A 24,988-nucleotide genomic window follows, 5' to 3' on the forward strand; every position below is an offset into this window, starting at 1 on the left:
TTTGATGTCAACCTGAGTTGGCATATTTACCCTGGCGAATTGATTGCGAGTCAGATACTCTCAGGTGAAAATTGTTTGCCAATTAGTTAAAATCCAAACGATGTTGTTCTAAATTGTTCGGCATAATTTCACTGAAAATTACCAAATTAGCGCATTGCTTACGCTTCTCGAATCCTTAGATGGCAAGAAACTCCATCAATTTCTTAAGGATCAACTCATAACAATAAAATCAAAATTTAACTAAGAAAGCAAAACAACAAAAGCAGGAGTGCCTACTACGTTGAATTTCAAACGTCTCAGTTTGCAAAATATTTGGTTATTCAGCTAATGTAACTCAAACGGATTATTTGGTTTAACAAACAAAATTAATTTACTCGAAAATTATTTTTCAATTACTTAAGGTTGTTCGAAAAAAAATTTGCAATATTTGCCCATCTATAAACGATAAATATACGCATGATATCCTAAACACACCTTAAGCTTGAAATGCGCGACTTTTTTTGTTCGTATCTCGGCGACGCTTTTGTGAATCTCTCCACCAAAATTCTAAAATGAAGCGAGGTAACCTTGTCAGCAAATCTGTTTAGACATTTATTCTTCGCGATAATTTGCTTTTATCCATGAGCTACTGAGTTGATAATGTATGTTGGCCACCGTACAGAGTTTCTAAAGCTGACTTATCCAGTGTTAGCCCTGAGCAAATGTGTCATGGTTACTGAATCGTTTCATGCCGAATCAAATCAATTTTGCATCAAAACTTTTTTGGGTCAAATCATATTTTGATGGTGGAATTGGAAAATAAATGCTCCCCAAAAGCAAACAAAGCAACACAAATGAGTCTATATCCTGCACATTTTACCTCTTATTGACATTCAATGGCAACGTTTCATTCTTTTTTTTGATACCACAAAAAAGTTCAATGTTGTCCCTTTGGATATCTAGTCCATGACTAGATAATTTGTATAGACACGCTACATTTCTAAATGTCCCGAATCAATTCAGTTGAGAAAATCGCCAGTATACAAAGGTTTAAAAATATCTTTCCACAACTGCAGTGCGACCTCTTCCTTCATCCAGGTTTGGAGAACCAAGCGAGGCCTTAAATTTTTGGAACCCGGGTGGACGGCTTGTCTTTAAATCTTGCAATGTTGACACGGTTTCTCTTCCTTCTGCACCGCAGGTTTGGACCGTTTTTTTTTTTTCTCTAAATCATCTTTTCCAACGACGTACGATGTGCCATTTCTTTCACGATCAGGAAGCAACTCTTGGTCTTGTTGTGGCCATTCCAAACTTTTGAGGATCCGAACAATTTCTCTTCAGAAGGAATGGGGAACTATACTTATCTATGGTCATTTTCTTATATCATGTTTTGACCTGAGTAACTTTCGATATAGACGAGCCATAGTTTACCTTGTTTCCAGCGTGCGGTCTGAGTGATGATTTGATGATTTGATACAACCTGTTTTTGATTACCGCTCGGGAGACAAGAAGGCCGAAATTCGCGGAAAGCAAATACAGTAAATCATGCTGTGCGAAGTATTTACACCCCATGCGCACATGTTCTTACGCGTGTAGCATCATGGGACTGTGAGAATCTTGAGCTTTTTTGACCGGATGAAGATGGCAATGTAGTTACCAGCGTTATTAGGCCGCACTTGATTCTGGAGCATGCATCTCCTTCAAGAACCACGTGATGCAACATTTTCTCAGCTATGGCTGAGATCATTGTTTCTGATAAGTCTCTCCACGGAAACCATGAATTCTATACATGTTTATTTCCCTGTACTAAGCGAAATTTGTCTCTGCCGATATATTATCGGAATAGGAGTTAGAATATGTTTAGTTTATTCGATGCCCTTGAGTGCCTTTGTAAAACAAAATGACCGAGAAATTCGAGACTACATACTGACCTTAAATCTTTTGAAATTTCATCAAATAACCTTATGAACTCGCTTTTTCGAATAACTAGTTCCTAAAAAGTGGGGTTGTCCCGTATTGTGTTTTTGTCTTTCAATGAAATTCTGCACGCAAACTATTTTCAATTGTTTCTTTTTTTTTCTGTATCACCACATAACATCCATTGACGGTATTAATATCATTTGCTGCTACAACTGTGGGCTTTCGACAAATTAGTGAAATAATTCATATTATTGAGTTTAACAACAGAGGAAAATGGGATATAAAATGTTCCTTTCGTTCACAACAATAAAATTGTTGTTAGTTAGCTATATAACGGAGACATGACTTACTTCAAGGACAAATAAAATTCAAAATATTTTGCCCAGAGACAACTTGGATACCAAGTGAACAAACTACCATACCTTTTCCAATAAGAGATTGGATCTCCTTCCATAATTCTAAAGCTAACGATTGTGAAAACCAATCAAAACAAAGAAATCTTTTGACGTTTTAAATTCCAGTAACTGTACAGTTATTTGCAACAAAATGAGTTTTTAACGCTCAACTTGTACCAGCCTGTGTTCAACTGACTTTCCATTATTGACATAGCTACACAATTCCATCTCTAAAAATGTAGTGTCCGTTTGCAGCACATCAAAAGTGCACAGAGGCTTGGAAACATCTTCCCACAGCAGTAAGCGACTTCCTCGTTCAGCGTTTGCGAACCACTGAGCTGCAGTCTGAAATTCTTTATACCTGGCGGATTTTTGCGCTTCAAATCTTCCAATGTTGTCCTTTGCTGGGCTTGACCACCACCTCCCTCAAGCACGTTTTTGAATGCCATCTGCCCGACGTCTTTCATTTTACATTCATGTTTTACACCATGGAATGGAAACCTCTTTCTTTCTGAACATGGTGAAGCCCTGTCGGGCGCAAATAACTTCACGATTCGTTGGTTTTCAAAAGTTTCTGTTCTCCATATTTCATTTACAAAAATAGGCAAAGCCGTACGAGTATGGGTTCGGACGGTTATCCTAACACAAGTCATGACTGTTTTCTGTTGGGCTGTTATTCGCCCTCTATTTCCCATAACGCCTGGTTTACAAGCTCCCGGTGAGGTTATCGGAAAAACGTCAGGAATGTCTCCTCTGTCACTACTTAACTCTTCAAGCAGATTTGATAGCGGACGACGGAAGTAAAAGCGAGAAATCTCGGATCAAATGGTCTCCTATACATTAATGAAAGAAATCATACTTCTCATAGTACAGACGATAGTGTTGAACTCTCGAGTCTCGTAAAAGTATTTCTAAACATACTTCGCTCTTCCCTCTCCCCTCCCCCCTTGGCACCTTTGTGTAGAAACGCGGGAAGCGTACTTCATCTTATGTTGAATCTAATTAACCCTTTACCTCTTCATGTAAGTAAGTAGAGCTTTAATTGAATCCATATCGGACAGCCATCTAAGGCTGAATTGCATGAATTTACAAATTCCATTAATAAATAGCTTAATAAAAGCTTAATAAAAGGCTTATAATATGATAAAGTACTAAAACCTACAAAATTAAGCTTAGAATACTAATTTACAAAAATTTGTAAAAATTCCTACTCCGAAAACTGCTAACGCCTGCACATAGATAATATTAGTGTTCAAATTCTTCACACTGTTCTGTTTGTTATATTTCCTCTGCTGCTGACAAAGGAGAATTTGTCGACAATCGGAAGCTTTTTGAATCGGTAATAATTTCGTTTCTTCTCACAACCTTTATATTTGATTGAAAGTTTTTTAACGTGAGGAAAAATTCCGGAACCTTCAATGTTTGGGATTACAGGGAAACATGTTGAGAAAAAATGTTTTTATTTACCTACGTTGACTTGCATACTGTCCAGACGAAGCGTTCTCTGAGTTGAATACAGTCTTAGAGCTCTTTTTTTTATTTCAAAGTTGATGGCTTTTTGTATGGAGACAAAAAAAAAAAAAAAGGTAAAGTCTGTTTACGAGCCTAGTGGCCCATTAGGCTTGTGCTTAACTCCGGTTTCTGTAGCATGAAGCGACTAGGAGTATTTCTACTCCCCCGTGGATGGGATGCCAGTCCATCGCAGGGTTACCCCCAGCATTAAATTGCTGATACTCATTTAAACACCTGGGTGAAGAGAGGCACTATGAGAGTAATGTGTCTTGCCTAAGAACACAACACAATGTCCCGGTAATAATACAAAGGGCTAGGATCGATAACATTCAGTTAATATCCCGATCCAAAATCACCGAACAACAAAATTGTCTATTTCCTTCATGACAGCACTAGTTTCCGCTAAGCATGTGGTATTCTGCTTCTGATCTCGCTTGACAACAGTCTCAAGATTGGCATGCGCAGAAGGGTTAGCGCCAAGTTTTTTCAGACTCCCAAACAAGTCCGAAGGATCGTGAGATGCTGGTAATTTTGACAATCCTTTCAAAACATCAAATGCAAACTTGCTGTAGTGGGCAGTTGAGGAGATGATGAGAGGTCGACGAGGACTTGCAAAGCGATCCGCTACGTCTTTGGCCACTGCTGTGTGAGGATCAAAGATGTAGTTATTATGTTCATATGTGGATCGAATCACATCCAGACACCTCTGTTCTGTTGTCCAATCAGCTTTGAATACACCTGACAAGTGACTCCATAGATCACCAGAAATCTGAAAGAAACGAAGATTATCAATGATATTAGGAACAAAGGCTTCCCTGCAACCAAACCTGCGCTCCAAGCTTGCATCCGCTTTGGTTGCCATGGCGAGCAGGAAGAAAAAAACCTTTCGGCACCTCAGTTTGCATTTGAGTCGTTAATACGTTGCTTTTCCCCAGAAATTAAACATTAAATATGTCAGATAGAATAAATATATGAAAATCATATATTTTGAACTGCGGTATTTGATACGTATGATGGACGATCCTCGCAGTAGATAGCGCTATTTGAGCAATAGCGAAATTCAGACCTGAAAAAAATCAGGCCTGTACGGGACTCGAACCACTGACCTCTGCGATACTAGTGCAGCGCTCTAACCAATTGAGCTAACAAGCCAACTGAGAGCAGGCCGTTAAGTTGATTCGTAATGAACCCGTGAAAGTGATAAATGAGATAGAATAAATATATGAAAATCATATATTTTGAACTGCGGTATTTGATACGTATGATGGACGATCCTCGCAGTAGATAGCGCTATTTGAGCAATAGCGAAATTCAGACCTGAAAAAAATCAGGCCTGTACGGGACTCGAACCACTGACCTCTGCGATACTAGTGCAGCGCTCTAACCAATTGAGCTAACAAGCCAACTGAGAGCAGGCCGAGTCCCGTACAGGCCTGATTTTTTTCAGGTCTGAATTTCGCTATTGCTCAAATAGCGCTATCTACTGCGAGGATCGTCCATCATACGTATCAAATACCGCAGTTCAAAATATATGATTTTCATATATTTATTCTATCTCATTTATCACTTTCACGGGTTCATTACGAATCAACTTAACGGCCTGCTCTCAGTTGGCTTGTTAGCTCAATTGGTTAGAGCGCTGCACTAGTATCGCAGAGGTCAGTGGTTCGAGTCCCGTACAGGCCTGATTTTTTTTTTTTTTTCAGGTCTGAATTTCGCTATTGCTCAAATAGCGCTATCTACTGCGAGGATCGTCCATCATACGTATCAAATACCGCAGTTCAAAATATATGATTTTCATATATTTATTCTATCTCATTTATCACTTTCACGGGTTCATTACGAATCAACTTAACGGCCTGCTCTCAGTTGGCTTGTTAGCTCAATTGGTTAGAGCGCTGCACTAGTATCGCAGAGGTCAGTGGTTCGAGTCCCGTACAGGCCTGATTTTTTTCAGGTCTGAATTTCGCTATTGCTCAAATAGCGCTATCTACTGCGAGGATCGTCCATCATACATTAAATATGTCAATATGCAGATTTGTCGGGATTATCAAAGAAAGGGAATAAAATCGCGTAAAGTTGTGTTAAAAATTCTGAAAGTTAGATTAAAAGACAAAATTTCGTTTGAACAACATTTTGATTTTCTCATCAGAACTCGATATTTCGTGTTCATTTTTGTAAAAAGGACAAATGTCTTTTAATTAGCAACTTGAGAAACAATGGAGGGTTTGGTTTTTTCCCATTATAACGTTAATGCAATTAGGAACCTCTTAACTTGCATACCGAAAAATGATTTGCATCACAATCATTTTAAAATGTCCGTCTCAACACAGTCGGCAAACAACACAGTCGACAAACAACACAGTCGACAAACAACACAGTCGACAAACAACACAGTCGGCAAACAACACAGTCGACAAACAACACAGTCGGCAAACAACACAGTCGACAAACAACACAGTCGACAAACAACACAGTCGACAAACAACACAGTCGACAAACAACACAGTCGGCAAACAATACAGTCGACAAACAACACAGTCGGCAAACGGAAAGTAAAAAAGGACGATTTATTTTCAACGCAGTCGATCTGTCATGGCAACTTTCTTCTTTGAATTTTATTCTTAAAGGATTTCGGTGAAGGTATTTTGTACTCCCATTTATCATTCTTCTGTATAGCGTCCAAACGCTAAAAAGGACAAAAGTCGCATCACTATTCATAATAATTCGTTTAACTAATTTATCACTTTGGATTTTTGAATCGCGTCTAAAAACAAAATTTTTTACGGAAGATTGTCCAATTGCAAAAAGGGATTTTGAAATCGAAAATTGTACTTACATAGGTAGTACTTACATATGGTGCACGATCCTCGCAGTAAATAGCGAAAATCAGACCTGAAAAAAAAAATCAGGCCTGTACGGGATTTTTTCAGGTCTGATTTTCGCTATTGCTTAAATAGCGCTATCTACTGCAAGGATCATGCACCATATGTATCTAATACCGCAGTTCAAAATATATGAACTTCATATATTTCATTGTATCTGATTTATCACTTTCACGGGTTTATTACGAATCAACTTAACGGCCTGCTCCCAGTTGGCTTGTTAGCTCAATTGGTAGCGCGCTGCACTAGTATCGCAGAGGTCAGTGGTTCGAATCCCGTACAGGCCTATTTATTTTCAGGTCTGATTTTCGCTATTGCTTAAATAGCGCTATCTACTGCGAGGATCGTGCACCATATGTATCTAATACCGCAGTTCAAAATATATGAACTTCATATATTTCATTGTATCTGATAGGTAGTACTGTTTTTGTTTTTTTTGTTTTCATTAATTTTTTTTTCAATTACAAGTTGCTTTTGATTGCTATGCTAAGCGAATTCCTAGACGAAGGGAACGAAATGAAAAAAGAAAAAGTAGGACGGCAAAAAATTAAGGAAAAGAAAAATTTACGCTCTCCACTTGCGAGTACAAACCCGTAGGTTTAGAGCGAAAACAGAGAGTAACTTCGAAATAAAAAGACTAAGCGTAATTTCTTATTGAAACAATAACTACCGACAATAAAAAAAACTTTGCAAGACCAGAAGAATTTTTATTTTGAACAGAAATCCGAAGTTAACAAAATTTCCTCTTTTGCTCACATTACCCGACATCTGACCAAAACAATTTTTTCCCTCCTACGAAACTGCTTTGCAAAGGTTTGAAAATATCTTCCCACAGCTGTAAGGCGACTTCCTCCTCTAGGTCTTGCGATCCAAGGGCAACCTCGAATTCTTTAAACCCAGGAGGACACCTCTTTCTCAAGTCCACCAGTGTTAGTTTCTTGTCAATTGAAGATTTTTGTCCACGGATGGAATCAAACGTTCTGACTTCTCTTTCAGCCCGAGGCTACCTTCATCAAAGCCACCTTTCACAGGAATGGTTGATTTTTCTTCATCTTTCACGATAATGACACTTTCGTTTATATCCTAACAGGGGAGCCGCCTGCCAAGGCCACTGTTTAGTTCTGTAGAAACGGACACCTCTTTTGGGCAAGGGATGATCAACATGTCTCTCCTCCAGTTCTTGCGATCGCTTGATTTGAAAAGTTTTGGCAGAAATTTGGACATCTTAGGTGGCTGCTGCTCACTTAGCAATGAAAATGATTCAAGTGCACGGGTAAGAGAAAAAGAAACTTTATATAGTCAACAGAGCACGTGTGCGTGCATGCGCCAGCGATGGTTACACAACTTATCAGACTTGGAAAATAACACGGAATATTTGTCCAAGAAAGCTACAGAAATGAGGAGACGGGTTGAGAATGAGTACGGTATATTTCTTGTTTGCTTTCCTTCGTTTTTCCTCTTTTGACGATGGTGACGCCAAAAAATCTGACACTGAAGACGCTTTTTTAACACATGCACAAAAGGGGACGAACACTTTTAAGACCAACTTGACACGTGTCGAAAAGCCAGCAAGTATCATGCATCAATTACATAACTAACTGTTGCAAAATATTCAACAACTTAAAAGCAAGAAAATAAAATTTATATGTTTTCGTGTGTGACACGGTATCGAGGTTATGACCTCTTGCAAGCTGCAATAGATGTTGCTTTGAGGGGAAATGTCCTCGATTACTTTCCTCGGAATTTTAAAAAAAGTGATCGTAACATTGCAATGAATCAATCACAAAAGCCAAAAAAAAAAAAAAAAAAAAAAAAAACATCCAAATTAGTTGTACACTGTTTACAAAGAAATAACAATAAAGATATCAACAAGCCAATATACAGTCGAACCTCGAATATCCGGACCTCGATTATCCGGACTTTCTTCTCTGGTCCCAATTTTATTCATGAATATTAATTAGTTGTGATCTTGAAAACTCAGAGTCGCAAAAAGCCCAATAATCATTTCAAAAGACTGTTGAAACAGCGTATTATCTTGTGCGCTTTTCAAAATTCGCAAGTGAACGAGACAGAAATATTGTGATGCGTTACTTGTAAATACATACAGGCTGTGTAGATATCACAATTAAAATGATTTTTTCTTTGCTGTATACCTTTTGTTTACATTTCTATCTCATTAATATTCATATTTTCGATTATCCGGACACTCGATTATCCGGACTATTTACCGAGGTCCCGACGAGTCCGGATAATCGAAGTTCGACTTTAACTGGGTTTTGGTTGGGACAAAAACATACCTGGAAATTCCTATTTTCTTCCAACGATCTCATCAACCCAGGAACACCTCGTCCAGTAACGTGATAAAGTAATCTTTCCAGGTTGGAGGATTTGAGAATGTCAATAGATGGAGAAATGGTCTGTTGAAGCCTTCGTTTACTCATGTCGTACAAACCAGAGTGAAAAAATTCTGTGAGGATGTTATTTTCGTTGGAGGCGCAGATCAGGTTCTTGAGAGGAATTCCCATTTCCTGTTAACGTTAAAGAGAAATATTTATGCCTAGAATTCTAAAATTCTAGAATGTGAGCCTGCACGCAGGCTATATTCTTCTCTCTCAATCCTAATCTGAAGCCTCTGAAAATCAAGTTTGTTAACCGCTGTAATTTTGGGATCCTTTCAAGCAATTACTCGTATCTATTCCACTCCCATTTTAGCCTTTTGTCTTTCATAACTGTTAATGTTCAGTGAAAAAATTCTCTTTTTTTAAAAGAAAAATGTGTCTCTAAATGTGTGTTGTTTGCAGTATCACTTTGTAAGTAGTGTTAGTAGGATAATGTAAGTGGACTAAGTATAAATATCAAGTGTATCTTAAGAGTACTATAAGTACCATAACTGCGAGCAATGTAATGCAATGTAGGGTATACGTAGAGAATTCCGTGTCCGTATCCTTAACGTAGTTAATTTAAGTGCTGTAAGTAATGTTCCTTGCGTGTTTATAATAAAAAAAGAATTCTTGAAACCTGTACTCTTTGTAATCTCATAAAACAGCTAAAATCGTCATTTCCATTTTCCTTTTTAATGTAAAAGATAAGTGATATGGTTTGTGAAGCTTACTTCTTCTTTTACCAACCTTCGCATAGTAGGCAGCCAGAATATTGCCAAAGTTTCCTGTTGGTACACACAAATCTGCTTCCTCACCCATGGAGATAACTCCAGCTTGAACAAGATCCAAATACGCCGAGGCATGATAAACAACTTGCGGTAATAATCTTCCCCAGTTTATGGAATTCGCCGCACTCAGTTGCACACCATACGACTCTGCTAGTTTCTTGCTAAACGACATATCATTAAAGATCGTCTTAATTGCAGTCTGACAGAAGTCGAAGTCGCTCTTCACTCCGACCACGCGCATGTTTCGACCATCACACGAAACCATCTGCGCCTTTTGGATCGAACTAACACCTTCCTCCGGGTAGAGAATGAGGACGTCAGTGTCAGAGCTATCTTTAAAGCCTTCAAGTACTGCACTCCCTGTGTCCCCTGATGTAGCAACGAGTATGAGACGCTTAAGATTTCCATCTGAGGAACACGTTCGAGCGATAGCTTCGCTAAAAAACTGCGGTGTCAGCTGCAAAGCCATGTCCTTAAAAGAAGCTGTAGGACCATGGAATAGTTCTTGTAGATAGAACTGGTCGTTAAGTTTGACAACTGGGGCAACTGCTTTGTGCTGGAAATTACTGGAGTAAGCTTTGTAAATCATTTGGCGCAAACTCGATGGATGAAGTTCGCTTGGTGAAATCCAAGTTTCTAGAATTCGCAAAGCTCTTTCTTGATAGCTACAGTCTACAAGCCTTTCCCACTGACCTATAAAGCGGAAAGAACTTGTGAGGGAAACGACTTTTCTCCTTAAAAACAATCTATCTTCAACGTAACGAGGAGATGGTGTTTTCTTTATCGTTAAGTATCATAATTTGCAGCAATAAAGAGACTGAGCATTTTTCGAGTGAGCGTCAAAAAAATGGATGAATTGCTTTGAGTCAGCCTTCTTAGGCTCTGCTTTTATTTCAAAACGCTCCCACAAACCTTTCACCTTTAAAATGTAACAGGAGAACCAATGAGTACTTGGTTTCTTGCGTTTGCCCGCAAGTGACTAAAGTGTAATTCATAACAAAGTAATGACAAAAATGTCACTAGGAGCTAACTCAGGGCAAAATCGTACGCTGAGAGCTCGAAGCAAAAACGACCAAACTTCTTGAAGCGCACGAAAACGCGGTTGATCAAGTCGGGATTGGTTTTTCAGTTTAGAATCTGATTGGTTTTCAGGATTGCGCGATTTTTGTTGACCAATCGCATGGCGAATTGAAACGAACTAAAGGAATCCCGCGTAACTTTCGGCACTCAATTGAAATTACTGTATGATCTAGTCTCACCTTCACCAAGGTGTGGTATATTTTTCTTCGGTACATACAGTCCCCCATCAGACGCCAGTCCCTCTAGCACTACTTGTAAAAATCCCGGACTGTCACCAGTGTCAGAGTGTTCTTGTCTTGTGCTTGTAAATCCCTGATCGAAACTTAATTCTGCCAAACTTTTCCGAACTTTGCTAGCGATTTCTTCGATGGAGTCTCCTTTGGCGCAGATGACACGAACATCATAACTAGATTCGTAAAACTGCTTTCGATACTGAAGAATTTCACTCATACTAATACCTTAAAAAAGCAAGGAGTGGACAGAAAAAGACATAAATATTAGGTAACAGTCATTATTTCACCTAAGGGAGGAGGGGGTTGGAGGATTTTGGGGATCACATGGTTTCCAGGAGGACTGGGAGGGGGATCAGTCGTCGCTAACAAAGTATAAGGGAGGGGGGGACTATAAAATTGACTGCCAACTACCTTCCAATGAGGGAGGGGGGTGTCATAGGAATACAACAAAGCATAGTGGGGGAAGGCAGGTAAATTTGACTGTGACACAAGCAAAATCCTCCTACCAACTTCCCCCCTCTCCCCTCGTAACAACAGAACGTTGACTGCCAATTAACAGCCAACTAACTGTCAATGAGGGGAGGGGAGGCATAAAAATATGAAAGAGCCTTGGAGGGGATCAGGTAAACTTTATTGTGACAAAAACAAAATCTTCCAATGCCCCCCCCCCCCCTCCAGCAGCAAATAATGTCCAGTCCAAAAGATCCTACCTAAAATGTGTTCATTTTTTCCCTTTTTTTTATTTTATATTATAACATAACCAAAGTAAAGCGCGCACTCTGATTGGTCAATTTAGCGTCCCCCATTTGCCCATGGGTGTACGCTGCTGACGTGAGCAAATGCAAAGACTATTTTTCCGCGCGCGCTTGTTTTTTCTGGTCGCGTAAGATTTGTTAAATAAAAGGGAACTCTTTAGCTACAGTGCATCAATGTTATGTTATAAAACAAATGGTAAACACCACAGCGTACACTATTGAGTTATGGATGCACACGGGAGGTTTGCTAAGCACTCAAGAAGCTCAAGTCGCTCGAGGCTGTCGCCTCGAGCGACTCTTACGCTTCTTTCGTGCTTAGCAACCTCCCGCGTGCATCCATAACTCAATAGTGTACGCTGTGGTGTTTACCATTTGTTAAACTTCACATAACATTCATTTAAAAGAAGTTGCCACTGTTCGCCTGATGAACTTGAAATTTCACTTTTCCTTTTCACTTCTAAGATCAATGCATCATTTCTCTGCTCTGTTGGCCAGGCGTATTTTACAATTTTTGCTCTGAGGATTTGATATCAAATCAAACACTACTCCGTTGTTCATATCACACTTTCTTTTCATCACCCCCCTGAATTCATCTCTTACCTTCGTTCTGCCCAACAATCCTGTTTACTTTCATAGCAGCCAGCCGATTCAAAATCTCTTCATCTGCCACATCTAAGTAGACAACAGTGCCGAGTGATCTGGTGTGATCCATGGCTGCTGTGTGCATTGGATTGGATCCACTCAAAGACACAACAGCTTTGCTGGGAAAGAACTGTAACAAAGCTTGCCCCTCTACTTCAACAAAACCATCAGAGCCCACTTGTGACAACTAGACATAAAAAAAGGTTAACACTCAATTTTCACGTGAAAAAAGACATACTTGGGAATGTAAATAACAAAATATGGCCCAGCAGTGAACATATTTTAAACTCAACGAATATATGAAATACATATAATTATCTGAACTGCGGTTATGAAACCTTTCTGTGCACGATCCTCGCAGTAAAGCACTATTTAAGCAATAGTGAAAATCAGGTCTGAAAAAATAGTGGTTTACTGCGAGGATTGTCCACATATACATATATTTTAAAGTGCAATATTTTACTTTACCTTTTCCGCAACTGTCATTCTCCACACCTTCTCAAGAACATCATCATCAATGTCGATAACTTCTCTTTGCAAATATCTCCCAAGGATTCTTCCAACAGAAGTTTTTCCTGCTCCAGGACTTCCCATGAGGATAATATTGTCACCTTTCTGGAGCAACAATGAAAATTGAAATTGGTTGACCTTTTAACTCCCACAAGTGATTAACATGTAACTTCTCTCATTTAATATCCATACATTATCCAGCAAACAGGTAATGAGAATGTTCAAACTTATCAGGTAGAAGTTGTTCTCTTGATCTAACACCAAATTCTCATGACAAATTTACAAGAAAATGTATAACAGGTAGAGGGGAGAATCAACAATCAGATCTTCAGAGCTGAAGGGTTAAAAGGGACAGGTTTTGTTTTTTGTAAGTGCCAAGATGCTGGTGTGAGGCTGTATGCAGTGTTAAATTGTACAAGATAGGCTGGTTTATCATTCCAGGGAATTTGATTGGTACTTACTTTAGATCTGTTGGAGGGGCAGACATGTAGAGGACATCATCACTATTTTTTTCTTCTTTTTTATCATTTAAAACAAATAGATTCTATGTTGCCCTGGGTCTGTTTAGAAATAGATAACTAAAGACATCAAAATGTGGTAAGTAAACAGTGACGCACTCTGCTGCACCTTATTTGCCACATTTTAATGTCATCTGGGATCTGTTACTGAACAGACACAAAGCAACATGGAATCTATTTGTTAATTATTCCATAGGTTAGTTTTGGTGACATATGCAAAGCCCAAAGTGTGACCTTTCACATGCCAAAGCAACATCCTTGTTACAGTAGCATGAAGCAACTACAACTTTGGTCCAAAGAAGTTGGGTACATTTTCAGTATTATGTCAAAAGATTGGAATAAAGTATGTGTTTATCTGTTTTAAAAATTATTATTGTAAGAGCAATCCAAGCTCTTCCAACAACAAAATCATAAACCAAAACATCTGGACCAGTTACCAGGCCACTTTATCTTAGATCCAGATGGTTAGCATTTCTGAATGAGATAACCTTAGACTAGATACATTTGATTAGAACTTCATCCATTAACCCAGGCCCCCTCCCCCTCCTTAACTAATTTAGAAAACACCGGCCTCCCCACCCTGCCCTCCCCCAACAAAAGGAGAGAAAAACAAACAAACAAAAAGTAAGTCATTGACAATGTATTGAGCGAATTTTTTACCTTTGCTCTTATGTCTTGCAGGTATCTTTTCTGAAAATGCACAAGACATTTCCATCTATTCCTTTCGAAGCACCACATTGAGTGATTTTCTCTTTTCATACCCGAAATAACGCCATTTGAAGAAAGAGCGCGAACGAGCACTCTGCGTAAACCGATTCGTCCATGACAAAGATCGCTCGCTCGGCCTTTTAGTCCTTGGAACATTTTGCAGAGGGAGAATGAAATATCAGTGTTAAAGCTTTTTATAATGCAACGAAAAGGTGAAAATCGAGTCACACACGGGTCACGCGAATATAGCGCCAAATAGTGTAAAAGCCACGTCACGTAGAGAAGTTGGACGTTCGGCCGAGAGTAGTCTGGAGTTCGGGGGTATATTTAATTCACACTACATAAAGTTGCACTTGATTTCGGGCCGCTGTTTCTGAACGGTCGCAATGATTCCACATGGCCTCGAATCTTCGAAACTAGGAGATCGTGTGTTAAAAATTTGAAATTGTTTACGATGCTCTGATCTTGCACGCCAAACTAGTGCTCTCGAAATTTTTTTAGGGATAGGAAAAATAGAATGCCGTCTTCTCAGAAAGACTTGAGGTAAGCTAAAAAAAATTCATAATTATGTCTGTTGGATACTAAAGTTTTCGTTCAGTTATTGATACATGTATATACAGCTCACCTAGCTCATGGAAGTACTATTACCTTTAAGATCGGGAGTAAAGCCGTACTTCTCAGTATGCTGGCTAGAGTGTATTGAGTGTGCTTGTGATCGGGTACTCAATCTGTAGGATCTTTGTGGAACAACGGTACCTGGAAAGTGTTGGTTGATAAATAAATGTAAAATGTTTACTACTTCTCTGATACGATGATTGTAATTACCGTAATAATTGGCTATAATTGGTTGAATCTTTTTAATGAATTCTGCAGCAATAGAAGCAAGCTCAGCTTGTCGTTGCGTGATGGCCCCCCTTTGCAAGACTAATAAATGTAGATGTAGATGTAGAACTTGAGGTTACTAGCCCGATCTGGTTTAGTGCGGAAGTAGTGATTTCATTTCAGCTGATCATCTGTATCTTTTGGGAAAAAGCCCTAATTATCACCATTATTTCCCACCTGCAGATCTCAGTGTCCTGTCGGCTTTGAAGCTGTGAATTTAGATGATTCCAACAAATGTCCAGGGCTGGAAGATGTTGTATCTGATCATGACCACTCTTCCCTCTGGCTCATGAGAGTACCCTATGATGTAAGTATCCAACTCAATTTTCTGCCCCAAAATATGCTCCCACTGAGTGTCATGAAACCAAAACCAAAGTAATTGCAACAGCCAATTAGAATGAAATATTACAAGGAGTTAATGGCAACCCAATGCAAAAACAAGCAAACTGCATTCAGCACAGGGAAACACAACCAACCAATGATACAAGTTACCTGGTTTTGGAGTTGAACTTGATTGTTTGACAAAGTAGGACAAGTTTTCTGGACCAATCACTGAGCGGAATTAAAAATAACTTAAGCAGACCCAGATTATTAGATGAAACTGTTCCAATTAATGACTGTGAATTCACATGTATGAATATATTATAATTTATGTGAACTGTGGATTAAAAAAACAAATATTGGAGCGATCTTCACAGTAATACTACTAACGGTAATAAATTATCCATTTCTTGATACAAAGTTCTCATATATGATATTCATATATTCTCAGTCATTGATTCATTACTTCACGGGTCTCTTATGAACCAACATAATGACCTCCTCCCAGTTGGCTCGTTAGCTCAGTTGTTTGAAGACTGCACCAGTACTGCAGAGGTTATGGGTTCAATTTACATACAGGCCTGAATTTTTTTAGGCTTTATTCACTACTGCTTAAGTAGTGTTCATTTCTACAAAGATCACTGTTATATTCATGATCCAATTAAGTAGTTAGATTGACAAATCTGATAGGGAACAAATTCTTCAACCCGCTGATGACAGCTGCATGTGTGTGCTGACCTGCCTTTTTTTCTTTTCACAGTTTAACTTGGAAAGTCTAACAGGCCAGACCGTTATTTTGAATGGGTCACAAGCTTTATCTCCTGATATCACACAGGTACTTACAAGGTGTGCTTGTTGTAAGATATTCAGTAAATTAAAAATTACTAAATCGGTTAATGTAGTATTACGATTAATTAGTTGGTTACAGTAAGCTTTGTTTATTTTGTACCATGTTATATTGTCATGTTCCCAATACAGTTAATGGTTTGAACTCAGGGTCCAGTGACGTTGATGTTGACTTCTGCTAAGATTATTGACATGTCAGTCGCTAGTATAGACAACAGCCCTCCTTAGGAACCTCTCCCATGATGATGACAACAGCCCTCCTTAGGGACCTCTCCCATGATGATGATCACAATGATCAGGGTACATGTACATGATCAACTGTTGATGTTATCGTTCATGTAGTGACTGTCAGAAAAAAGAGGCAGCTCTTAATTAATTTCATGATTGCATAGTGTAGTAGCTATTGTTGTGTTGGGAACTGTAGGATATTTGGTCAGTTTAGTAAAGGGGGTAAGTTTCTAAAGCCAGAAACTGTGGTGCTGCATTGGTGAGGGAGTTTAACATGGTAATTTTGGTTTTAATAACTGAGTTTATGATGTAAATTGACAACCATAAAGAGTTTCAAAGCTGACTTTTGGGGAGCAGGGTTGGCGTAGTGGTGAGAGCACTCGCCTTCCACCAATGTGTCCCGGGTTCGCTTCCCGGACCCGGTGTCATAAGTGGACTGAGTTTGTTGGTTCTCTACTCTGCTTCAAGAGGTTTTTCTCCGGGTACTCCGGTTTTCCCCTCTCCTCAAAAACCATCATCATTTAAATTTATTTAATTTAGAGTTAATTTGGATTTACACACGACCCCACAAGCTGTTCAACTTTAAACATTATCGTGTCTAAATAAAGGTGTTATTATTATTATTATTATTATTATTATTATTATTATTATTACTTTTCAAGTGTTAGCCCTTCACCATTTGGTCTGACGAAGGGCTAACCCTCAAAACGTCCGCTTTGAAACTCCTTACAGTAGCCAATTTACAATATCCACTCAGTTGATAAAACCAAATTTACTTTAATAGGTCTGTTGTTTGTCTTAGGATTCTCATTCTCCAATGCAGTAGCAAGCAATTTACATTGTAGATGTTACTGTCCTCATGCTTTCAAAGAGTTGCTTTCCTCAGCATGACTGCCAAAATATACATACAAGTCATGTAACTGTAACATACATTTCTTCAGAACACAACTTCCGTCACTGCATGTGATGAGACACAGAGTTGTTAACTATATATGTGGAAACCAGTCTGATAGGTCCAACTAAGCGAGTTCTACAATGACTTGTATTTACCAAGTAAAATCTGTGTTGACAGTCTGTTTATACTTTCACAGGGTAGAGAAAAAAGGTATGAAATGCATTCAAGAGCAGGAAGCACTGCTGAGGTAATCATGAACACTTACTGTGCCACTTTTCAAATTGTACTGCAAGTTGGGAGCAATAGTGTTCTGCTTGTTCTAATTTATTGATTTCAAATGTTTGCTGAACTGCTTTCATTTGTGTTTTCTCAGCTGTCTTCTTTTACTGTCTTGCTACCATCCTCAAAGCAGAAATCCTTTTGTTCAGGTAACAGTGATGCCATTTAATGTTTTACACCTGCTAACAGTGGAACCTCAATTTGACGAACCTCTATATAATGAAGTCCTCGGTATAACGAACAATACTTCAGTTTCAGCCTGGCTAAAGTTACAGCAAAATGTACACCACAGAACCTTAAAATAACAAACCTTCGATATAACAAACCAATTTCCCCAGTCCCTTGGCACTTCATTAAATTGAGGTTCCACTGTATCAGGATGCATATTCTCCATACTGTTCTCTATCCATTTCCCGAGGTGCTGACAAGGAGAATTTGTTAACAATCAAGTTAGAGCTTCTTTAGTTGGTGATCATTTCCTTTATTCTCCTGATCTAAATGTTTGATCCTAGGCTGAGATTGTAAAGAGAAATGAGATTTCAGTCACTCCTAAGGATTAAAATGATAAGACTTACAAGACAACAAAACATATTTTCTGTCATACAGCCCAATAACAAATGCCCATTTTGCTCCTTCCCCAATAAACTCCAAAAAAGTGTTTTTTTCGTCATTTATTTGGGCTAAAATGAGTTGTTGAATTAGACTTGAAAATGATAGCAATGAGTTTAAAAGCCTTTTTTTAAAACAGTTTCTATTTAAATGCTGGTAGGGTTTTGACCTACCAGCACGTTGATGACACCTTTTTCGGACCCTGAAAGTTTTTGGCTCTCCTCTAAGCTTCTTCCCCTGAACGAGGCCCTGTTTGAAAGACGAGGGTATATTCAAGCCTCTGGGGAACTATCAGAGCGATGACAGTATTTGGTCATTTGCACTGCTAATTCAGGAAATCCTTGTTATTTTTTAGCCGGAACATTCAGTGGACAGATGAGTGTCATTCAGTCTGGGGTTGTTCCTCTGTCCACCAACCAAGAAGTCCTAGGATCTCCTAAGAAAAGTTCACCAAGTCAGTATTTGGTCGCCATTTGGACACGGACAACTGTCAAATGCGCTTGGGTTGCCCAGGGGGAGGGGCAGGGGAGTGTTCAAGCTTTGAATTGATCGGCACGTGACAGTATGCCTCAGCGTCTGTCAGTTAGTTATTTCTTATGTCTGCAATCCTAAATCTTGGAATTAATGACCCAACAAACAATTCAAATACTTTTGCTTCAAAAAGTAGAATTTCATCAGATTTTCATCGATTATTTTTTCAGTGTGAGTTCGTTTGTAGTCTTCTGAATTCTGAACTACTGAAAGACTTCGAAATTCGTTCGATTTACAACATAAAACTGGAAAGATGTGTCTTCTGGCGTCTGTATTGAAGCAACTGTTTTTGTTCACAGTTTACCTTTTTTTTAATTTAACAGAGAAAACAAAGCGAACATCGAGCAACGTCGCAGACGACGTAGTATCAAGTTCATCTGCGAAGAAAAAGACGAATAGAGAGCGAAACGAGATTACCGAAGAGATTGTTCTTGAATCACCAAAACATATAAAGGATAAACGGGAAGCTGTAAAGGCAGAAACACTAAGTGAAGATAGTGATAAAAATAAGAAATACTATTCTCCAAGTAAGAAAAAGAATAAGGATGGACATAAAGTTGTTCTCACCCAGTTTGGATTTGAACCAAAGGCAGAGAGAATAGCAAATGGCGAGCAGTATTCAGTACAATCGCCGAGGAAACGAAAGACAGAGGTTCTCGAGGAACAGGGAAACAGTGAAGATTCTTTATTGAAGTCAAATAAGAAAAAGAGGAAACACAAATCCAGTGACTCAGGAAGCCCGGGATCTGCTGTGCTTGAGGAAACTCTTCCACGTTCCATGTCACATCAAGATAGTTCCATAGAGGTGAAGAATGTGGGTTCCAACACGCCCATTAAGGATAAAAGTGGGCATGAATCTGAACCCGAAAAATCACGGAAGAAGAAGAAGAAGAATTTAAAAATGAAAACATTATGATTTAAGATGACAGAGGTTTGCGAGCAATGACAACAAATCAAATACTTACTGTCTGCTTTCAGCCGTTTCGTTTCCAAAGTGATATTAATTTACAGTGGCAATGAACAGCTTTTCTTTTTCGGGCGTTGTTGGAAGGGCTGTAGCAAAATTAACAAAAGTGGTGTTCAGTTCAGCCGTTTGATGTTGCGGTAATTATTAGCTGTAATTAGGGAGTTTAAGAAACCCTCGGTGGCAACGACAACAGAAAAGTCACCAAACAAGATTTAATGAGCAAAACAATGGCTGTGTACTTGTGTTACAAATTTTGGTAAATTTCTTTGCGTCCTCTGCAAACCAACGACGTGAAATGATCAAACTTTGCGTTATCTGGAGAACGTGAACAACGATGACTATATTTTTTTTTTTACATTTCTATCTCTAAGTTAATGCTGCGTTCCAGGTCCAGTTTCGAAAAAATTTTGATGGTGAGAAACAAACTTAACGACTTTAGAGTATCGCGAGACTCGTTGGTAAAATATAAGTTCATTTTTTAACCGAGGTTGTGTACGGCGTCGCCGTCCTCATTTCTTAAACTCCCCACTAAAGGGATTGCCGAAGAGAAGCCTCAAAAGAACCGGGCTACAGCGGTATTCAAACCTGTGCCCCCAGATAGTAGTCAGGTGCTTAACTGAGCTACCAAGCCTGATGTTGGAAGCGAGACTTTGAATTGTGACTGGGCAACATAAAGTAAGAGCCTAGTTAGTTCTGTTTACCGGTACTCACCGATCACTGAAGTAACTTGTAGCCATTATAAACTGATACGTTGTAGTCACATGTTATTTGAACAAAGTAATAAAAAAAGCTTTCGGATTATTCGTTGAAATTTTGAGCCTATTTTAATCTCTTGAACCGTGCTTTTCCATTTTCTTTTGCATCTTTAGTTGAAACCCTTACAGAGAATTTTTCGAATTAGCTCTTTATTACGGAAATCGATTTGTAACCTTTTCTTACACTGATTTGACAAATTTCTTAGAGAAAAACCCCCACAGATTAAAGCTGAGAATTATTTAACTCGACGCTTACTCTCAGAGCTGCAATTTTACCCTTAGACCTAAGCCACGATGTTTTGGCAGGTTATAAACCACACGTCATTTTACATAAAAGTTTTCAGTCAACTTTTAAGAGCTTTTTTCCACCCCACTTTTTCTATCTGGCATCCACTCTTAGTATTTTATTGCCAGAAATTAAAGAGAAAGTACGGTCTAGAAAAATTTTATCTCGATTGGAAGACTTTTTCCTCAGGAGTTCGAAAATAACTGCCATTTTGTCCAGTCTGCTTTGTATTAGCGACAAGAGCGCTTCGAAGTTACCCATTTTTACCACTTTCGTGGTTAGAAAAACGCCATCTTGGATATTTATTTACGTCATTGTGACGTACCAATAGTCAAACTTGTTCGGCGCTTTGTCCTTGTTGACATGATTGACTTTTTTTTTTGAAAACAATTTCTATTACCTCTAATAGTTGAAATGAGGTGAACTGTCGTGTGGTTGAATGTGAAAATACATACTAAGATTCAAACGGAAAAGGTGCAAGCCTCCACAAGCTACCGGAAAGTGATATATTAAAGTTAGCCGGCAAAAACCCTGCAAAACCTCAGAACTGCCAAAACGAAGATTTCCTGCGAGATATACAGGTATGTAAGTTTTCCTTGTTGACCTTCGCTTCGAACTGAAAGCTATGCTTACCTTTTCCGTATTCAAGACAAACTTCAGTTATTTATTCTCTGAATTTTTTCGAACCATTTTATTGTAAACGAATAAATTGAAGCTTGAAATGGTGGTATACCGTGTGTGGTAAATTCTCAGTCGCCACCCTTGACCAAATGAATAAAGGCTAAAAGTTTCTAAAGAAACTGTGGTGCTGCGTCGGTGGGGGTAACAAGGTAATTTGCTTATATGACTCAGTTGAAATTGTAAATTGGCTACCGTAACAAATAAAGAAGCTGACGTTTCGAAGGAAAATTCCGACCGTATTCCATTCACTCTCACGTTTCACCCTCACAACCACACAGTTATATGCATTATTCTTAAAAAACTTTAAATTACTAAAACGATCCAGAGACCGGCACTCTCTTTTCGCAACCTCCACTTATTTCATTCAAACGCGACAAAAACATAGGCAATTTTTTGGTCAGAAGTTCATTCCAAACTAATGACCAACCCGGCACTTTTAAATGCGCTCGCGCACGATGCAAAACTTGTCCCTTCATTCACAACGCTCAGAAAATATCGGGACCCAAGCGATCCATTAAGATCACCGATCACTTCACGTGCACCTCCGCCAACGTAATCTATTGCGTAACTTGCACTTATTGCAAAATTAAAAGTTATACAACGGTGAAACAGGAAGACGACTAGGTGACGGTAGTCTGGAAAAGCCGGAATCCGGAATTCCTCCGGAATATTTCAACGTCTGTTGAAATATTCAACAGACTATTTCAAAACGACTCCGATGATTTTCCGAAGAGTGTACGAGCTCCGAATATACTCCGATGATTAACACGAAGATTATTCAATGGTTCTGAAGTTACCCAGAGACCCCTAGACTTTTGAAGGCTTGTTTTTTCAATTCTTCTTTTTTCTTTTTTTAAGATTTTTCCGAAGAGTGCACAAGCTCCGAATATGTACTCCGATGATTTACCGATAACTATCCGAGGGTCTCCGAAGTTACACGGAGATCCTTGAGGAACAATCGAACCGCCGGCTTCATTTGTTTTTTATCGACTTTTTTTATTTCGTCTTCTGTTTATTTTTAATTATAAACTTATCTAGTTTTTAACGGCGTGAAACTAAATAATAAACTGCAAATCATTCGTCAAATTATAGGTTAACATGGTCAGCGTCCCTTTAAGCGATCTCGATTATTCCTTAAAATGGTACAAAGAAAATATAGCAATGCCTTAGACAGTCTGCCATTTATTCAATTTCAATTCCGGGAAAGCGCTGCTTAACGAAAGCGATAAGCTCTTCCGTTAGAGACAGGCCTCCCTTAGTTCTTCTCAACAGACCTTGCAAGTGGCCTGTATGGAACCAGGGACGACGTGTGCACAGACATGCTGTGTTAATATGGTAGTATCTTCTTTGTGCTCTTCCTAACTTCCAACATTTTGTGCCATCTAAGTACAGATTTGGATACCAGTCCACCTCTAAACGTCCAATGACTGCCATGCTATCAACAGGTTGAGAGTCTTTTTGAAAGCTTCCTTCACATCCGTTACATTTTGAGAAGTTTCCTCCTAGCTTCATTTAAAAGAAAGGATTAGAAGGAGACCCTCGGATAGTTATCGGTTAATCCTCGGAGCACATATTCGGAGCTTGCGCACTCTTCGGAAAAATCTTAAAGAAAGAAAAAAGAAGAATTGAAAAAACCAAGCCTTCAAAAATTCATGGCTCTCTGGGTAACTTCGGAAACCATCGAATAATCTTCGTGTTAATCATCGGAGTATATTCGGAGCTCGTACACTCTTCGGAAAATTATCGGAGTCGTTTTGAATTAAAAAACAGACGTTGAAATATTCCGGCGAAATGCCGGCGGAATTCCGGATTTCGGCTTTTCCAGACTACTACTAGGTGACCGATTCCGAGAACACCTTCGCGACGTAGAAAGGAATGACAAGGACGCATCCAAACCAGTCGCTAGACACTTTAATTTACCTAATCATTCTGAACAACATATGGCAATCTGCGGTCTTTCTTTACATTTAGGCAACACGGAAAGCCGCAAAATTCTTGAACAGAAGTTAATCTTTCAAATCGACACTCCTAATCCCACAGGTATCAACGAACACTTCTCATTCCACTAATTTATTCATGCTTTCTCGTTGCCATGTTCCCACTAGGCTTTTGTACATTATGCTTTTGTTTCCTCATTAAAATGCTCCACCTTAATGCTCCATTTTTCCCACTAAAATGTTCGGTCTCCCCCAAAAAAGTAACTAAAATGCTCGGATGATTAACAATTATTCTACGAGTGCGCGTTGGATATGAGATGATAGATAGCCAACGAGGCGCGTAGCGCCGAGTTGGCTATAATCATCTCATATCCTACAAGCGCGAGTGGAATAATTGTTTTATTAAAAACGTTAAATCAAATTATTAAATTTTATTTAATAATAAAAATAATAAAAAGCCACTATAAGTTTTATGAATAAAGCCAATATAAGTTTTATGAATAAAAAGTCTTGAATTGCATTATCCAATGATCTAGTTTTTTATAATGCTCATATACAAAGGTTTTTTTAAATTAATTTGAAAGTTTACACTTACGTACAAGTGTTGCAAGTAACGACAACTTATACAGGTTTATGTTTTCTTCGTGACCAGTGTAAATTACACGGGTCACGAAGAAAACAAACATGGCCGCCATTTGAGTCTTGAAAGGTAAAACCACTGACTTGTCCTCAGTCTCCACTCAGCTGTATTAAGCTTTTTCGTGAATTAAAAGCGGCACTGAAAAATGTTAATTTCTATTTTATTTTCTCGCAAAAAATTAATTTTCCGGGAAAATGCCACTGAAATGCTCGAATAATGCTCAATGCTTTAGCCTCACTAAAATGCTCGAAAAAATGCTAGCATAATGTACAAAAGCCTAGTTCCCACCAATGGCGTACCTCCGCTTCTATATTTAAACCCACATACAACCTACAATTCCTCCATTCACTCTGACGAAGGGCTAACGCTCGAAACGTCAGCTTTTTTATTCGTTACGGCGGCCAATTTACAATTTCAACTGAGTTGATATAACCAAATTACCCTTGACCGTAGCCGATTTTCAACATCTTACGCTTTTCCAAGCAGGCTATAAACATATCTTGTCTTTCCTAAGTCTGATATGGTTCCACTGAGTAAATTTTCTTTTCCCCGTCAGTCACATTCACCTGCGAAAAATAACTAATGGTGTTTAATACATAGCTAGCAAATAATCAAGACAGACACGTGTGCGATAAATACAAATTATCCTTCGTCAGGCAGGCGCCCACATTTCGCTTTATCATACCGATTGGACGTGATAAAAATAAAGTGAAAATATTTGTGTCTTCCAACCAACTACCTTACGTAATTATGCTGTGCTTATACTTTCATTTTAGCTTAAGCTATGTTGAGGTAGTTTCTAATGTAAACACTGTATGACAGAGG

At 38.7% G+C, this 24,988-nt stretch overlaps 2 protein-coding genes across 4 annotated transcripts; one reads left to right on the forward strand and one right to left on the reverse strand.

The window, feature by feature from the left end:
- Positions 1-3,737: 3,737 nt before the first annotated feature.
- Positions 3,738-14,601, reverse strand: LOC111319760 (threonine synthase-like 1). 3 transcript variants are annotated; one of them, XM_088761024.1, is made up of 7 exons: positions 14,259-14,597; positions 13,039-13,185; positions 12,529-12,757; positions 11,120-11,398; positions 9,820-10,553; positions 8,989-9,219; positions 3,738-4,575 (listed from the first exon to the last, which is right to left on the reverse strand). In XM_088761024.1, exons 1-7 carry the CDS (start codon positions 14,460-14,462, stop codon positions 4,159-4,161), a joined length of 2,241 nt encoding a protein of 746 aa, XP_088617150.1. In that variant the 5' UTR covers positions 14,463-14,597; the 3' UTR covers positions 3,738-4,158. The 3 variants fall into 3 exon arrangements, with proteins under 3 accessions (XP_088617150.1, XP_088617151.1, XP_088617153.1); XM_088761025.1 differs by having other exon boundaries at positions 13,039-13,181; positions 14,259-14,450; XM_088761027.1 differs by lacking the exon at positions 3,738-4,575 and adding an exon at positions 6,339-7,934 and having other exon boundaries at positions 14,259-14,601.
- A 53-nt stretch (positions 14,602-14,654) lies between these two features.
- LOC111335768 (uncharacterized) lies at positions 14,655-20,675 on the forward strand. The gene is made up of 7 exons (XM_022941764.2): positions 14,655-14,849; positions 15,372-15,495; positions 16,270-16,344; positions 17,675-17,725; positions 17,852-17,906; positions 18,722-18,820; positions 19,221-20,675. The coding sequence occupies exons 1-7, from the start codon at positions 14,824-14,826 to the stop codon at positions 19,811-19,813; spliced, it is 1,023 nt and encodes a 340-aa protein (XP_022797499.1). The 5' UTR covers positions 14,655-14,823; the 3' UTR covers positions 19,814-20,675.
- The last annotated feature ends 4,313 nt before the right edge of the window (positions 20,676-24,988 follow it).

The sequence above is a fragment of the Stylophora pistillata genome, chromosome 5 (assembly GCF_964205215.1).
Source record: "Stylophora pistillata chromosome 5, jaStyPist1.2, whole genome shotgun sequence".
Taxonomy (NCBI): domain Eukaryota; kingdom Metazoa; phylum Cnidaria; class Anthozoa; order Scleractinia; family Pocilloporidae; genus Stylophora; species Stylophora pistillata.